General features: G+C 41.4%; 1 protein-coding gene across 1 annotated transcript in view; it reads right to left on the bottom strand.

Moving 5' to 3' along the window:
* CRTC2 (CREB regulated transcription coactivator 2) overlaps positions 1 to 18,262 on the bottom strand; it is a 2,800,764-nt gene that overhangs the window by 951,886 nt on the left and 1,830,616 nt on the right. Inside the window, exon 9 of the mRNA XM_044079735.1 lies at positions 15,208 to 15,452. Within this exon, the coding sequence (XP_043935670.1) occupies positions 15,208 to 15,452 (245 nt within the window). The remainder of the gene's footprint in view (positions 1 to 15,207; positions 15,453 to 18,262) is intronic.

The raw sequence follows: 18,262 nt of genomic DNA, 5'->3' as shown, positions 1-18,262 counted from the left end.
CTCCAGAGAAGTGGAGTACCTCAGGGTTCAGTCCTGGGACCGCTCGTGTTTGGCATCTACTTCTCTGAAGTACAGGCCAACACTAAGGGACTCTGGCTAACAAAGTTCGCAGATGGCTGCAAACTGGGAGCCATTATTGAATCCCCAAATGATGTGGATATTCTATAAAAGGGCCTTACAGAAACAGATGCTTGGTGCCAGAGCCATGGGCTCAAGCTTAATGCCAAGAAATGTATAGTTATCCCCTTTGGGAAAAACCATGTACCCATGAATTACTACATAGGTGGCAGTACACTAAACACAGAAAGTGTGATGAGAGATTTAGGGACACAGGTGGACAGTGGTCTCACCTTCGATAGCCACATTGCTACAACAGTCAGGAAATCCTTCTATGTGGCACACCTCATCACTAAAGGCTTTTCATCCAAAAAAAGGAGGTCATTGTCCCACTATACTCATCCCTCATTAGACCTATTATAGAGTACAACGCCCCATTTGGTATGTACCTCACAAGACATCCGCAACAGCTGGAAAGGCCACAGAAATACCTCCCTAAAAGAATCACAGGCCTAAAGCAGATGCCCTATACTAACCACCTAAAAACTCTAGCTATACTCTGTGGCATATCGTCTACTCAGAGGCGATCTCTGCTTAACATACAAGGCCATGTCAAACCCTGAGCTGTTGGACATGCTCCACTTAAAGAAATTCCAATCCCTCAAAGCCACATGCTCCAGGGATCTAAACCTTGTCATCACAATGAACAAAACATGCTGGAGGGATAGGTTCCTGACCCAGTGACTCCCCATACTCTGGAATAGACTGCCCATACATGTCAAGCAGAACACCTCCTTGGCCCTCTTCAAAAGGAACCTTGATGAATGGATGGGAGATAGGAAATTCACCCCTGGGATCACGTCAGTCGCCCTTGCTAGACAGGGGTCCAATGAAGTAAATATCGTGGGAAGAAATATCCAGGGAATTGTTATCACTAGGCTTGTACAGGCCCTAGGGCCAATGGCCTAGTACTAACCTATGAACTTATATGCAGATTGTCTAGACAGGATAACTTCTGAATAACTTGATGCCTGCAAAGACAAGAGTCTGAATATCTTTGGGGTAGCATAGAGACCAAAGCACAAAGCAGAAAACTGAAAATGCAAGGAAGTGATACAGAAACATAACTTCCTGAAAAGAGGATGAATGAGAATGTGAAGGTATTTATCCTAGAAATCCAGAAACACTAGACAAGCCTGAGGAAACAGAGGAGGAAACCATGCCTGAAGGGGTAACATCAGAAATTAAGGAATCTTGAGAAAGGTGTTTAGCAGAAAAGATCCACAATTGGTCTCCATGTATCCTTCTTTTGTGGGACCAAAATATTCCTGGAATACAACCTCTTTCCTACCTGGGTGGGAGGACAGCTTGAATGGTGCCCTGAGCAAAAGAGAGTAAAGAACTTCTGGGAAATGAGAGAGTTGCTCCTGAGGAGGTTGAGAAATGCCTGAAAAGGAATAAAGGGACTTCCAATCTATGAAACAACCCCAGTGGATAATGGACAGACCCAAATAGTATGAAGTGATCTGTAGCCAATTTGGAAGACACAGGGAAAGACAGAGGGGCAAGGGAACCTGGCCAAGGGAAGGAGGAAGCAAATCATCAAATAGAGAAGCCCAGCAAACAGCTGTACTAAAACACCTGTTAACCATCAAACAGAACCAAGCTTGTCCTGAAAAGAAGGCTTCTGGGAGGCAGTAGTCTGAGTAGACTTAGCAGGAAGCACATGTATAGAACCATTCTTGCCCTTGGAAGGAGTGTGACATTGCTGCCTACGAACAAAGGCAGACTGGAAGGGATAGTTCCTATGAAATTTAGGAACAGGAGAAACAAAAATATGTTTCAGTTCCTACAAGGTTTTGCCCTTGTTCTGGAGGGACTTGAAAAGGTCAACAGCAGCAGATCAGAGGGCATACAAAATACTGCATGATAATTATAAATCAATCAGAGGAGGTTAGAAAGGATTGGGAAGAGAAATTCAATAAGCAATACACAAAAAGCAATGGGAGGATATACGCATGTCTCCCAAATATGCAGCAAAATCTAGAAAATTTAGGATTTTTGCCTGGAAATGTTTACATAGATATTTTTATACCTCAAATAGACTCCAGAGAATTTTTCCTCAGGCAGACAGCAAATGAGGTGTGAAGGGGAAGAAAGAGGTAATTAGGGAACATATTTTCTAGGAGTGTGGTGAGTTGGCAGAATTTGAGGATTCCCTGCAGGATGCGCTGTCGAAGATGCTGAGTGGGCAGATTGGTCTGACGAAAGAGATGATTCTTCTGAGCTATGACACAGAATCGGAATTGCCTAGACATGGTAATTCCTTGTTGTGTCTAATAATTGCTGCCAAAAAAGCAATTACTAGAAAATGGAAATCAAAATCTAAACCAACTATACTGGAAGTAGTGAATATAGTAGCAGAGATAAAACAACTGGAATTGAGATGTTTAGGAAGGGGAAGGAGCAAACTACACAGGAAAAATGGGAACTGTGGGAACAATACATACAAGGGAGGAAGGATGTTTAAAAGGTGCCAAGACTTAAATGAGCTATGCAATGTTTTAGTGAGAACAACTGGGTAAATTATAAGTGATGTACAATGTTGTAGGATATCGTAGTGAAGAACCAAACACGGAGGAGCAGGCAATATTCCAAACGAAAACAGGTAGCTGAATGAAGAATTCTGGCACTTTTTTTAAAAGGTACAAAACTTTTAATGGAAAACAAAAGATGAGCGCTTTCGCGTGGTCCATCCACGCTTCATCAGATAGCTTTACAAAATCAGCTGTTGAGTTGATATACACCCGCTTAGCGTGGGAAAGCTTCTTAATTAATTAATTAAAATAAATTGAAGATGTCATTTTAAAGAAACATTCATAAATAAACACGGTTGATCTGCGACCATATAAATATATGCAATTGCGAGTGAAACATTAAAATGGATCACAAATTCTCACATATAGTGTTTCATAAAGTGCAAACAGCAGTTGATATAGAGTATTAACAATTGTTTATCTATCAAGCCAGCATTAATATCCAAGAAATAGACACACATATTTCATATACATCACATAACAGAATATACTAAGTGATATGAAATAGATCCTGATCATCATTTTTATACATTTCCTATATATATACATACACAAATATTGTTTAGTTAACATCCATTTGTATTTATTTTTATATATATTCTTTATAATTTTTTGTTTTAAAAAATTTTGTATTAAATCATATATAAGAGTACATATAATGGTCTACCTAGGACAATGTTGGTTGTAAAGTTGATTTTTTATATATATATAATAGTTTAGAAACGTCACAATGGTATTAATAGACAGACATAAATTTAAAATCTAATGTTGATTAATATTCTATATCAATTACTGTTTGCACTTTATGAAACACTATGTGAGAATCTGTGATCTATTTTAATGTTTGTTGATTAATACTCTATATCAACTGCCGTTTGCACTTTATGAAACACTATATGTGAGAATTTGTGATCCATTTTAATGTTTCACTCGCAATTGCATATATTTATATGGTCGCAGATCAACCGTGTTTATTTATGAATGTTTCTTTAAAATGACATCTTCAATTTATTTTAATTAATTAATTAAGAAGCTTTCCCGCGCTAAGCGGGTGTATATCAACTCAACAGCTGATTTTGTAAAGCTATCTGATGAAGCGTGGGTGGACCATGCGAAAGCGCTCATCTTTTGTTTTCCATTAAAAGTTTTGTACCTTTTAAAAAAAGTGCCAGAATTCTTCATTCAGCTACCTGTTTTCGTTTGGAATATTGCCTGCTCCTCCGTGTTTGGTTCTTCACTACGATATCCTACAGTCTTGTGTTTTTTGGTGCAGCACCATTCAGCAGGGATACTAACTACCTCATACGTTTTTGATGTACAATGTTTGCAACTGGGAGTGTGCCAGTATGGTTTGTGATGTAAAATGCTTGCAACTAGGACTGTATCGGTGTGGTTTGTTTTCATTTATATAAATGTATGACTGCCTATGTAGTAAGAGATGGTTTAATAAATATGTTTCTTGCTTAAAAAAAGAAGGCAGGAATTGAATAATTTATGTACTATTGCACAGGTTATATGATACACAGCAATATATGTGAAGTATAATTTTGTTATATTAACAGAGTTTGATTACTTTTATATGAATGTAAATTTGCTTATGTTACAAGTGATAATTCAATAAAGGTATTTGGGGGATGGGACAGGACAGCAGATCCAAAAAGACTTTTGTTATCTACAGAAGCATCCAAAAGTTTGGCCTTAATGTGATCAGGCAAAGCCTAAAGACAAAGTTAGGTATTATGCCACATAACTAAAGCAAAGGCAGTATCCCTGGAAGAGGCATCAGCTGCATCAAGGCTGAATTTTACTGAATGGCGGGCAACCTGAGAAGTGCAGCCCAGCAGGGAAAAGGGCAGAAGCCTTCCCATCAGAGTCAGGAAGGTCAGAAACCACCTTAGAAACTTGAGAAGGGACAGCCAAAACATACCTGGTCATGTAAGTCTGGTAGTTATTGGTCCTAAAGGACAAAGTGGCAGCAACGTAAACTTTGTTGCCAAACCATTCCATGGCCCTATTTTCCTTATCAGAAGACAACAGCTTGGTGGAGAGCAACAACTTGGATAGTTTGTCAGAAGAGACTAACACTACAGAAGGGTCAGCAGAAGGGCATTTATAAGGAAATGTGCACCCCTTGGGCACCTTAAATAACCTATCTGGCATCTTAGGTGCAGGAGGCTGAGAGTCAGGGGCTACAGAGGCTGCCGAAAAGGTATCCAGAATGGCAACAAGAACAGAAGGAATAGCAGATGGCTTGGGAGACTCCATATGTAGGAGGCTCATAATACCTTTTTTGAATATCAGGGACTTGAGAACAATCCCACTTAAAATAGTCTACCATAATGGCAATGGTATCCCCAAAGGAGAGTTCTTCCAAAGGGAAGTCTGGACTTAAGGAATCCTCCTTCTCTCAACTGTAGTCCAAGGGGAAAGCGATTTGGGAAGAATAAGCAACAGAGTCTTCATCTGAGTTCAGATCCTCATCTGAAGAATCTAATTTTCTAGGCCTATTGAGTGGAGTGGAAGACCAGAGAGAAACAGGAACACAGAATACTTGAGTTAGCTTAAAAGCCATCAAAGAATTAAATAAACCATGGGTGAAACCCTGCCAGTCACGGTGGGCATCCTTCACAACAGGGGAAATATGCTTTGCCTTTTCTTTTTTTTTTCCTGCGGGAAGTCCAATCGAAAGACACTCAGAGGGTCAGACCCTGATGTGATTCTACAATGGTTGTAGGAATTTTCTCCCTCACTAAGATCTGAGAAAACCCCCTTGGGTCCTTCGGATATAATCAGTCGAGGTTCCCCCTCAACATCAGGTACAGACATTTGAAAAGCCTTTGAGGACATACAAGAGGCTGGATCCCTGCTGGTGTCTGAAGGGGGTCACAGCAGAGGACTCTGAAGCTGGATCAGGCCTAACATTTTTGGCCTTCTTTTTTGGCAGAAGGCTGGCCCTTGGGACAGGAGGAATCCGACATAGCACCCTGAACCAACAACTTAAGATACTGGTTCTCCAGGTATATGGACAAAGAGAAGAAGTGACTATGTAATGTTTTAGGCACAAACACCTGGTAGACAGAACACTGTGTATGAGCGTGGGAAACACCCAAACAAAAAAAAAAAGACACTGGCCATGAGACTGGCCTTTGGGACAGGAGGATTCCAACATAGCACCCTGAACCAACAACTTAAGATGTTGGTTCTCCAGGTATATGGACAAAGAGAAGAAGTGACTGACTGCTTGTGTCCGTACATCACCTTTATGCCCTATTTCTTGCATGGGGAGCATATGTGTAATGTACAGAACTCATAAGAGCTGAAGGCTTTGGTATACTGGCCAGATGTTGGGCTATCCTTGGCAGGAGATCCCCAAGGTGAGGAATACTGAAACAGTGATATGGAAAAACATATACTATTTTGTTAGCTGTGAACATTAAGCTTTAGACACCAAGCTTTTTTTTTCTTGAAAGAAAAAAAATAAGACTAAATTTCTTTCCTTATTAAAATGTTTGTTTAGACCACCACTGGATGAAATGATTATAAAAAAAGCTCTTCAGATGCACCTCCGAACATCTAGAACACTATGACTTCTGGTGGCCTAATGCCCTGCTGCTTAACTTGATAACTTTTTCCACACCTATTACAGTGGAGTATTGGCCAGCTAGGGTGTGTTAAAAGACTGGAGGAAAAAGCTAAAAAGGAAGACAAACTGAAATAAATAAACAAACAGTCTGAATTGCATGGGGACCAAAATGGGAGGGAAGACAGGGTAGGGGCACTGGGGATGTGTAGGGAGAAAACAGTGTGTGGGTTTTTTTTGGGGGGGAGCTCATGGAGTCATTTCTCTAGGGCTCCACTTCACCGAGGAATTGTCTTCTTAATTGCAGTCAGATATCTGCAGTGTACATAGTCCACAAAATGGCTATAATAAGCGAGTACTCAGTCTGGATGAGAGAGAATGACTCATCTGTTTGATCACAGGCCCTGGTCGCTGACCTGCTGTAATAGAGTCCCACCCCACTCCAATTAGCCTCACCCATTTAGTTGCTTCTTACAGCCTCCTCATGCTTTGAAGTCACCAGCTACCACTGGTGTTGTCTCCATAAATATTCTTCTGCCTCTGGGGCTTTAGCTGTAGTCTCAACAAGGTTCTTGAAAAGTTCTAACAAAAAAAAAACATAGCTCAAGCTTCATCTGACTTTAGAAAGGTATAATGTCTGGTTCTGGTGAGGAGAAATTGCTAGGCTCACCATAAGCTTACCTCATAAGATTAATTACCTCCCCAAAGGTATGAGCATCTGGACAGAAACACATAATACAGGTTCCTGGTTACTGAAACTGGTACTCATACCCAGAGGATAGAGACCTGTTGGTTGTAGGTCGTCGTCTTCATCTGAGGAACAATAAACAGAAACATGCCCATTTCTTTTCCTGCTTGAAGTGGTAGATAAAGAAGGATCTAGTTTACATAGCTCACTACTGAAATGTTAGAACTTGTAACACCAACATGCCAAAAAAAAGAAACACTGAAAATGAAGAAGAGTAAATACTGAACATCACTCTCCTTTTAAACTGTTTTAAGGGGGTAAGTCATCCCTGCACCATGGATGTATGGGGGCAAGCCCACCACACCTCCCAAACTTATACATACCAACTCCGAGAACCCCATACCTCTTAGAAAAGAATGGCCTAGAAATTGCTCTCTCTAACTTACCACAGTATCTAAAAATTAAATGGCAAAATAAGTCAGCTAGTCACATTTTTCAAGATTACAGGTCCACTGAATGTTGATGAAGTGTCACACTATTGAGTATGCTTTGCATGCTTTTGAATTAACTATGTACATGTTATCATATGCGACTACTGAGGATGTAATTCACTGATAACAGCATATGAATCTGGTGTCCTGATAGTGTGGACTTAGATGTTGTGAAAAGAACATGACGTTTTAGTTACTACAATGGTTTTGGTGTGCATCTAAATGAGTGTCAAGGACTGTCTCTCTGCCACTGCACTGCCTGCTAATCATGGAGTTCACAGTCTGCAAATACATAGGCTCATTGGCAGTTACTTGACATGTGGTCCACGAGACCATGGAGGAGCACAGCTCAAGTCGTCTGAGTTACTTGCTAAGAATCAAACCATGGACTACAGGAAGCAGTTAGAGATAGTGTGTGTGTGTGTGTGTGTGTGTGTGTGTGTGTGTGTGTGTATATATATATATATATATATATATATATATATATATACACACATACATACATATACATGGGTGCACTTCACATTCTCAAAATACTGAAATCTCGAATTTCAGTATCTCGAGACTAAAATTTCAAAAGCCCAGTTGTGCAAAAGTCCACATAAACGAATCCGGCAATGTCAAACCAGTGGTGGTGAGTTGTGTGAATGGATAGCTGGAGATTCAGGTAAGTGTTTATATGTTAAGGGTTTTGGGTAGGGATTTTGGTGTATGTTAGTGTGTTGGGAAGTTGCAGGTGTAGGTTATGGTATGTATGTAAGAGTGCGAATGTGTATGTGTTGAGAATGGTAGTGTTTGTACGTATGTGATGTGTGTTTGTGCGAGGGTAATGTCTTGTGTGTAGTGGTGGGTTTAGTGTCTTTGTCTTTTTAGTGCAACCTTGGAGTTAGTATATATAAGTAGAGGGGGTGGGGGGGCACAGCCCCCCCTGCTTATATGTAGGGTAGGTTTGTGTATTTGTGTTGTCGTGTTTGTGTGTGTTTTGTTTGTTTGTTGTAGTGTGGGGAGGAATGTGTATGTGTGTTTGTTCGTGTGGTGGAGGATGTATTTAAAAGTAGCAATTTTGAATTTCACGCTTTTGGTATTTTGAATTTTCGGCTTTATAGTCTCAAGATTCTGAAATTCGAGATTTCAGTATTTCGAGATTATAAAGTGAATCCATATATATATGACGGTGCAGTGGTGCAGCGGTAGCGTTGTCGCTTCACAGCAAGAGGTTCTCTGGTTCGATTCTTGGCTGGGGTGCCTTTTGTGTGGAGTCTGCATGTCCTCCCTGCGTTTGTGTAATTTCCTCCGGGTGCTCTGGTTTCCTCCCACGTTACAAAGACATGCGTCTGGAGTGTTTCTCCCTGGACCTCTGCTGAAAATTGGCTTTGTTCCAAGTCAGACTTTCCCAGTTAACAAATGTTAAATAAATAAACACACACACACACACATCAGGGTGTGTATGTTAAGAGATCAAATTCTTCCCCAAGTACAAGCATAATTGGAATACTGGAATACAAAATATCTCTGTCACAAACTGAACAGTGAACACTGAGATGGTATTCGGTGTGTAAAAAAAGCAAATAGCATACAGCAGTGAGAAAAATGCTTAGAAGGCAGCTTTTTAAAAGTATGTTAGGTAACCTCAGTGTGCAAACGGCTTAAGTTAGACAACACCACTTATAACTGTTTTTGTGACTAATAAATCTAAATGCCAGTGCTGCAAAGGTAACTATGTAGTATGCATTCCTTATTGTGTACAATAAGGTGAGAGACTGTAACATGCTTTAACATGCAGTTATTCATGGACTTTTTACAAGTATTCGTGGGCTGCCAAATGTAATGTACAAGAATATATACTCATTTAATTATTTATGCACATGCCCTTAGCAAACATAAGGTAACTGGGAATACAAGCCCAGTATTGGCAGTCTGTAAAAAAATTTGGTCAACTATAAAGACAAAGTATAAAAAAAATGCAACTTCAAATCCAATTTTTTATAAAGAAATGAAATGAATAAAAGACATTCCCAGCCATTATACTTGATGGGTATAAAGAGAGACAGCATGGCAAACATTAAAGAACATAAGCCAGTTAAGAAGGTAGTCCATGACACAGTTTTAGTGAAAGCTCTGATGTAAAATCAACCAAGGAGATGTGTGAAAATCTGTGCATTCCAATTATTTTAAGAACTTTCCTCAAAATGCAATCATAAATTACAGCAGAAGCAAAAGAAAAGTACAGTTTTGTACCTACCATAAATGTAGATGTTCGAGGATCCACATTGCTGCAGTCCTAACTATTGGGTAGTCCGCTGTCCAGTCGGCCCGAATACCAGAGTATATGGCTGACGTCGGTCAGGGCGCATTAGACTGACGTCAGTACGTCAGGGTACTAATGCGCATGACCGACGTCATATCCTCAGTCTTTTCTTGCCCCAGATGTCAGAAGACCCTAAAAAGACAAGGCCCAATATACCTGCACCAAAAATATGTACAATATATACAAAAATATATACAAAAATATCAGCATATAACCTCACCTACACAACCACCCCTAAACACAGAGTGGAAGGAGGGAGGGTAAATTGGACTGCAGCAATGTGGATCCTCGAACATCTACATTTATGGTAGGTACAAAACTGTACTATGTTCTTCATTCCACATTGCTGCAGTCCTAACTATTGGGTAGAATCCCAAAGCAGAGGTAAGGGAGGCTGGCAAATCATAAAGAAGCAGGAGCTAACAACATGCCTTGCAAAATAGCTGTGGCAAAACCAGCCCTAGACTTAGAGTAGAGAGGAAGGTGATAATGCTTAGAGAAAGTATGCACTGAACTCCAAGTAGCTGCCTCCAAAATATCCTTAGTTGCCACCCCTTAGAAATGCTGTTGAAGTGGCAGTAGCCCTAGTGGAATGAGGCCTAATCCCAGCTGGAATCTCCTTGCCATGATGGGAATAACAAAATGCAATGCAAAACCCAATCCACCTAGAAATAGTTTGTTTTGACACAGGCTTGCCCTGCGAACTCAAAGCAAAAGAAACAAACAACTGCTGAGACTGCCTAAAATCCTTAGTCCTGCTTAAATAATAACGCAATTGCCTGTGTACATCTAAAGTGTGCAAAATCTTTTCCCCTTTATTTTGGGGGTCTGCATAAAAAGTAGGCAAATGAATAGTTTGGTTTAAAGCCACACTAGAAACCACCTTAGGCATAAAGGAAGGATTAGTACGTAATGATACCCTATCCTTATGGAAAATCAAAAGGGCTCTACTGCCATAAGGGCCTGCAACTCAGACACCCTTCTTGCAGAAGTAATAGCCAACAGAAAAGCAGTCTTCCATGACAAATATTTCAATTCAGCAGTAGCCGCAGGCTCAAAAGGTTGTAGAGTAAGTTTTTCCAACACAAAATTGAGATCCCAAGCAGGAGTAGGAGCTCTACGTGGGGGTCTTATATTCTTTGCCCCTCTAAGAAACTGCTTGAACAAAGGATGCGAAAACAATGGTGGGTCACAATCATAGTGAGCTGAAATTGCTGCAGCATGAATCTTAATGGAAGAGAAGGACAAACCTTTGTCCAATAACTCAGTAAGATATTGAAGAGCCACACTCAAATTAGGCTCAGAAATCTCCAAATTCTTTGCTGTACTCCAAAATAAAAACCTCTTCCATTTTTCTGCGTACACTTTCCTTGTACTAGGTCTTCTAGCTTCCATAATCACATTTAAAACTTGTTGAGGAAGTTGAGACCTGCTGTGTTTCAACACAGAATATGCCAGGCTGTTAGATGAAGAGAGTGAAGCTTGACATTGAGCAGATGACCGTCCTTCTGAGATAACAGATGTGGAATCAAAGGTAAAGGCCATGGAGGCTTCCTTACCAGACTCCTTAGTAGTGGGTACCAGTGTTGCCGAGGCCAATCTGGAGCTATTAAAATCATCCTTGGCTTGTCTTGTCTGACCTTTAAGAGCACCTTTGGAAGAAGAGGCAGAGGTGGAAAGGCATACACATGAAGATTTTTCCAACTGAAAGAAAGAGCATCCACTTTCCAGGCTGTGTGATGAAACCCCTTTGTGCAAAACTTTGGCAGCTGGTGGTTTAGTGGAGAAGCGAACAGATCTATGTCTGGAGTTCCCCATGACACTGTCAATTTCTGAAATACATGAAGATCCACTTTCCACTGTGGGGATCCATGATTTGTCTGCTTAACACATCTGCTAAGGAGTTCTGTGCTCCGGCAGAAACCTTGCCTGAAGAGTTAGTTGCAAGCTGAGCGCAGTCTCCCATAAAATCATTGCTTGCCTGCATAGAGGATAAGAATGTGTTCCCCTTGTTTGTTGATGTACCACATGACAGTTGTGTTGTCTGTTAGAATCAACACCTGCCCTGGAAGAAGTAACTCCTTGAAAGCCATTAATGCAAACTGGACTGCTAACATCTCCTTCATGTTGATATGTAGATGCTGTAGTCTGGCAGGCCACTTGTCTTGTATCCACTTTCCATTTAGATGAGCTCCCCAAGCAATGTCCGAGGCATCTGTCGTTAAAATCTGACTCGCCTCTGGCCGGGTCACAGAGAGTCCCTTGTTTAGGTGACATTCCTGAGCCCACCACAAAAATTCTTTTTGAAGGCAAGGTATTACTTGAATGACAGTGTCCAAATCCTGGCAGTGCTGTGTCCATACATTTTAGAGAGACCATTGCAGCTTCCTCATATGCAGTTTGGCATTGGGAAGCACCAGAATACAAGATGCCATGAACCCTAATGCTTGAAGGACTGTCCTTGCAGTCAGCACGGACTGATGAGATAGTTGATGGAAGTAAAGGGATAGACTCTTTTGTTTGTCCGGGGTTAAAAAGGCCATCTGGGCTGCTGTATTCAGTCTCACACCCAGAAAGCACATGTCTTGAGAGGGTACTAGACTGGACTTTATTTCGTTCACAGAATACCCTAGGCATCTTAGCACTGCTATAACATATTCCAGATGCTGTAGAAGGTCTTCCTTTTCTTCAGCCAGAATCAGGCAGTCGTCCAAGTAAGGATAGATTTGAATTCCTTTTAGCCTGAAGTAAGCTATCACTGGAGCCAGAATCTTTGTGAATACTCTGGGCGCAGTAGATAAGCCAAAGGGCAATGCAGAGAACTGATAATGAGAATTTCCAGCTCGAAACGCAGATACTTCCTGCAACTTAGTCTTATAGGCACATGAAGGTAAGCTTCCTTGAGATCTAAAGTTACCATCCAGTGATCTTTGCCCAGCAGAGGTAAAAGCTGTTGTAACGTCAACATCTTGAACTTGGGAATGTCCAGATAAGTGTTGAGGATAGATAAATCCAAAATTGGTCTCCACGTGTTCCCCTTCTTTGGTACTAGGAACAGGCGAGAATAAAATCCTAGGCCCCTTTCTGATACAGGGACTGGCTGAATGGCCCCTATTTGGAGTAACAGAGAAATTTGCTTGTGAGCCTCTTTCCTTTGTGGAGGAGGAACGTCTGGCATGCCTTTGAAAGGGGGCAATGTATGGAAATAAAACCTGTAACCGTGGTGAATGATATCCAACACCCATCTGTCTTGAGTAATTAAATCCCAATTTTCTTTGAAAAGAAACAGTCTTCCTCCCAAAGGAGCTGCCAGGCGAGAATCTACTGGCAGCTGAAAAGGCAGGTCATTGGGTCTGTTTACGAAAGGACTGACCCCTGCCCTCACCAGAAGTCTGAGCAGGTGAACTCCCTGTTCTAGGCCTAAAAGAACCTTGAGCTCTGCCCCTACCACGTCTAGACCTACCCCTAGACTGGGAATCATAAGCAGGATATGTCCATCCCTTAGTAGGCCAATTTCTACTAAACTTCAGTGGCTGCACCTGCAAAAAATCTTTAACAGTTTGCATAGACTTAGCTTTGTCCTCCATTTTCTTTAAAACTGCTTCCACAGGCGAACCAAACAACACATCAGACTGTAAAGGAGCATCCAAAATCCTTGTCTTAACATGCTCAGCTAAATTCTGATCCCTCAACCAGGCATGCCTGCGAAGAACAGAACTAGTAGCAGCCACCCTCGAGGAGGCCTGTACAGCATCAAAACCACATTGCAAAGAATGCTTACCCACTTGTTCAGACACATGAACTAAATCCAGCAACTCTTTACACTCAATACCTTCCGCCAAAGCATCCACCTTAGATTTCAGTTGTGAAAGGAGATAATTTTGATATTTTAGCATGTGAAACTGACAATTCAACGCCCTCATGGCTAAAGTGGAAGAAGTATACACTTTCTTTCCCCATCTATCCAAAGCCCTTGCCTCTTTATCAGTGGGAACAGGGTTTTTAACCACAGAGGCCTTAACACCTTTAGGTCCCTGAGAAACAGTTTCCGGGTCTGCCCTAGGACTCTTAAAAGGATACTTATGAGCTTCAGGCACCCTATAGTACCTATCAGGTTTAACAGGAGCAGGAGGCAAAGAATCAGGGTTCAGGGAAGCCTCTGCAAAAACATCTTCCACCACATTCAACACAGGAGGTATAGCTAAGGGCCTATGCTGGGGTAAAAACAAGAATTCCCTAAGCCTTTTCCTGGAATCAGAGTAATCCTGGCCTTCCCATTTAAAGTGCTCCCTCATGGAATGCAGAGTCTCTGAAAATGAGAAATCCTCAGGAGGAGAAGCTGTAGGAGTGGAATCATCCACATCAGAATCAAAATAAGGAGGATACTCCTGCAAATCTTCCGCAGAAGACTCAGAAGCCTCTGAACACTGTTCAAAACTATCAAACTCAGGTTCCACCCTAGGCCTCTTATCAGGAGGGGGCATAGAACCTCTAATCATAGTAATCAAATCTTCTGCCATTTTAAGCATATGTTTCTTAGGCACAGAACCTGAAGTGCTAGGAGAAGCCCCCAGTGAAGCTAAACTTGGCCTACCCCTCAAAGAAGTTTTGGAAACAGAAGGAGAGGCTCTAACTACCTTGGGAAGAGAGGGAAGAACAGTTACCTGAGAAGCCCCTCAGCCTGGCCTACCTCCTGAGAAGGCACATCCTGTAACAGTAAAGTCTCTGCCTGAGACTCCAAAGAAACTCCTGGCAAAACCTCTGGCTCCACTGAGCCTTCTAAAGAACCGGCGTCCGGGACTGCCGGTTCATCAACCCTAGGCTTCGCTGTTTTGTCCTTGCGCTTTTTGGACGAAGCGGCGTCGGAGCATCCGACGGCATTTTATAATTGCAACGCTTCCCAAACACTAACCTGGCACAGTCTAACCTTCTCTTAATAGTGCGTTTGTTAAACCTAGCACAAGAGCGGCATCCAACAACGTCGTGCTCAGGCCCTAAACAAGGTATACACAAGGTATGGTAATCCCTATGAGGTATCTGTTTCCCACAAGAAATACAGTTATTCACTTTTTCTGACATCCGATTAAATACTGAGGCAAGAAAAAACCAAAATGTTCCCCAACGGGGTACTTAGCCAACTCCGATTCGGTCTGAAACTCCGACTTCAGAAAATTTCAGAACGCCAACCTGCACTCGCAAAACTGCTTCTGCATCGGACCATGCGGCAAAAAAGACTGAGGATATGACGTCGGTCATGCGCATTAGTACCCTGACGTACTGACGTCAGTCTAATGCGCCCTGACCGACGTCAGCCATATACTCTGGTATTCGGGCCGACTGGACAGCGGACTACCCAATAGTTAGGACTGCAGCAATGTGGAATGAAGAACATCTAGTGTTGAGAACTGAATCCATTTTAAATGCAAACTGTTAACTTGAAATTAGATTTATGCAGAAAACAAGTGTCAGTTAGGTAGATACCTTACCTGATGAGTCAAACCCCATCCCAGTCCTTAATGAGCTGCTGATGCCCAAATGTGTCATGGTATTAGCCAGGTTGGTTGTACTGTTTCCTCCACTTAAACATGGAAATGAGTTTTCCTCTGGGTCCAGTGGCGTAGGAAGTGGAGGAGGAAAATGTAAGTTTGTTAGGTCTGGTAGTGAGCCTCCTGTGTTCAATGTGGCTGGCATCATTGGCATACTTTTAGGCTGGTCTGGCGAAGGAAAAACGCTAGAAAGGAAAGAAAAATCAAATGAGGGGCACAACATTTTCTGACAAGGAAAAAGTACATTTTTTGTTTCATATGAACAAAAAGCTACATGACATGAATCTTCAACTCAGGTTTTCTGCCTGATTTTTAACATTCCAAAAAGTAGGGAAAAGATCAAAAACGGCCATCCCATCGCACTAAGTCTAGTTGTGTGTAAGGATATTTACCATTACAGAAGATCTTCAGGAAGAGTACACAATAAAATCACATCATCTAGATTTGCCAACCTTGTGTGTCTTCTCTTCTGGCCAGAAATTTCTGCCAGCAGTAAGTGTGTGTGAAGTCTTGTTCTTGTATCTACATTCCAAGGAAAAACTGTTGGAGTGAATGACTTCCTTATAATGCCAACACTGTTACAAACTACATGTTCATCAGAGAGACCTCTTTTTGTAGCAAACTACTGTTCTTCAAACAAATATAAAACAAAAAATGTAACGGGATAAAAAATAATGAAACACAACAGTGAACTATTTAAACTCTTATCATGGGATGAAGGGAGGGGGTCAACTTTACAGTGGCTACTCCTTGTACAGTTTACGTAATGTCAAGTATCTTTACAGGTTAACTGCACTGCCTTCACTAAGGACCATCACCGTAACAGTAAATCTTAACCTATAAGCATTTTTTCTCAGTCTTATGTCCATAGGAAATGGACAACTGCAAAGACACCCTGTAGTACATCTGAGCCAAAGACTGTCTTGCATCTAGACTCTGCTTCCAACTTCATAAGGTTCAGTAAACATATTAACTGTAGTCCAAGTGGCAGCTTTCATAATTTCATCATGTACATTCTAAAGTACTCTGCTGATGCTCTAAGCAGTGAGCTTTTATAATGTCTTGAGGGGGTTAATGCATCCAACAGAGAAAAACGAAATGCCTCTCCTCTGTTTATAAACGGCATAAAAATCTAACTTGTCTTTCTGACTTCATTATCTCATCTTGTACAGTATCTGAGCTGCCTATATACATCCAACAGATGCAAAATGATAATCATCCTGGAAGCTCAGACAAATGGACTAACAGTCACAGGACAGATAGCTTCTGTTATAAAAAAAATAAATTTATTTTCAAAGAAATGTTTTCAAAATGAAATAACACAGGTGGGGTACTAATATGAGAATGTAGACCTGAAATGTTTACCAGAAGTGAAAGCAATCAAAAAAAGTGCTTGCCATGAGAACTACTGTAACTCATGTCTGCAGGCTCAAACAGAGGTCAGCCTGGTTACTCTAGTGTAAACTTCATTTCTCAAGTTGGAGAACTACATACATTCTTTGTGGGCTCAAGAAGGAAAAACTTTTGAAAAATGATGTGTTGCTACATGTGCGATTAGTGGAACACAAACAGAAACATGAATGCTGGTGAATAATGCAAATTAGCATTATGTAAACAGCTTTCATTGTCTATTAACCATAAAACTGGATAGTGCAAAGGACCACAACCAAAACTATGTGATATAACCAAAGAAACAAGTAACATCTGCTTTTACTGTCTAAGATTCTCTTACTTTTAGAATATCCAAAACTTGAGCTGAATAAAGTTGTTACTAGGAATCAAACTTCTATCCACTGTGTTCAGTTTTGAGATTGCAATGAAGTACTCTGTTTTCTCGTGGAGTCAGTAAGTGCCTGAGAGAGGAAGAAAGATCATCATTCCTATGGAAACAGTTTTCACATCTGCCCACCACAGAAATTCCTTCTATACATGGAATAAAAATGACTAATCATAGCCAGTGGGTCAATAAAATAGTTCTAGGTTTCTGAGATGCCGCAGATATTTTTTGAAATATGTAATCTTGCATGACGTACAAGGAAATATCATGAGGATGAATCCTAGGACTTTAGAAACTGCCTTGCTATGATGGTTTGCTATAAATGACACACTGCTTGCAATGAAAATACAGTTCTGTACACTTACCATAAATGTAGACACATTCAAGTTGTTGCAGCCCTGACTCCTGGGACGTCCTGCCATGTAAGCCCTTGGCCGGCCTGACTACCAGAGAAAAGACCCCCCCTCCTCCAAGAGATGGTGGACACCCTGACCAACATCAGTAAGCTAGGGTATATAGGAGGCCAGCTGATGTCATGATTTAGGTTTTTTCTTGCCCCCCCCCCCAAGGGTAGAAGCCCCACAGGATGGGTCATTAAGTAAAAGCCTAAACCAGAGAACCAAGGGAAGGGGCAAAAAGGAGGGTTCCCTTGGCTTGACAAGGAAGTTTGTTCTAGTCTAAGGGGGAAGGAGGGAGAGAAAGAAGACTGCAACTGTACTATGTTCTTCGTGTTTCACTGTTGCAGTCCTGACTTGTGGGATGATTCCCAGAGCTGAAAAGGAGGGTGGAAGGTAGATTAGGGAGAGGACACAATGCACTGCAGAATGTCTATGGAGAATCCTGCTCTGGACCTAGAAAAGGCTGATAAGGGGTGGCACAATGGTTAAGGTGTTTACCTTACAAAGACAAGGTGGAGGGTTTGATTCTCACATGGGGGAAATAGCTAGGCTTCAAATGGCTCACAAGGGCATTTAGCCTAGTACTAATCTATGAACCTATAAATACTAGTGTTTGGTGAAGGCATGCACCAATAACCAGGTAGCAGTTTTCAGAATGTCCTTAGTAGGGACTCCTTTTAGAAAGGCAACAAAGGTAGCAGTAGCCCTAGTAGAGTGAGTCCTGACAGCCTTGGGTGGCTTCTTACCATCATGGCTGTAACAAAATGAGATACAGTGACAGATCCATTGGAGATAGTCTGCTTGAAAACTGATTTCCTTC

Source organism: Protopterus annectens, chromosome 8.part0 (genome assembly GCF_019279795.1).
Source record: "Protopterus annectens isolate FY-2018-M chromosome 8.part0, PAN1.0, whole genome shotgun sequence".
Taxonomy (NCBI): domain Eukaryota; kingdom Metazoa; phylum Chordata; order Ceratodontiformes; family Protopteridae; genus Protopterus; species Protopterus annectens.
Note: the sequence above shows the minus strand (reverse complement) of the source record. Positions and strands in the feature narration are given on the sequence as shown.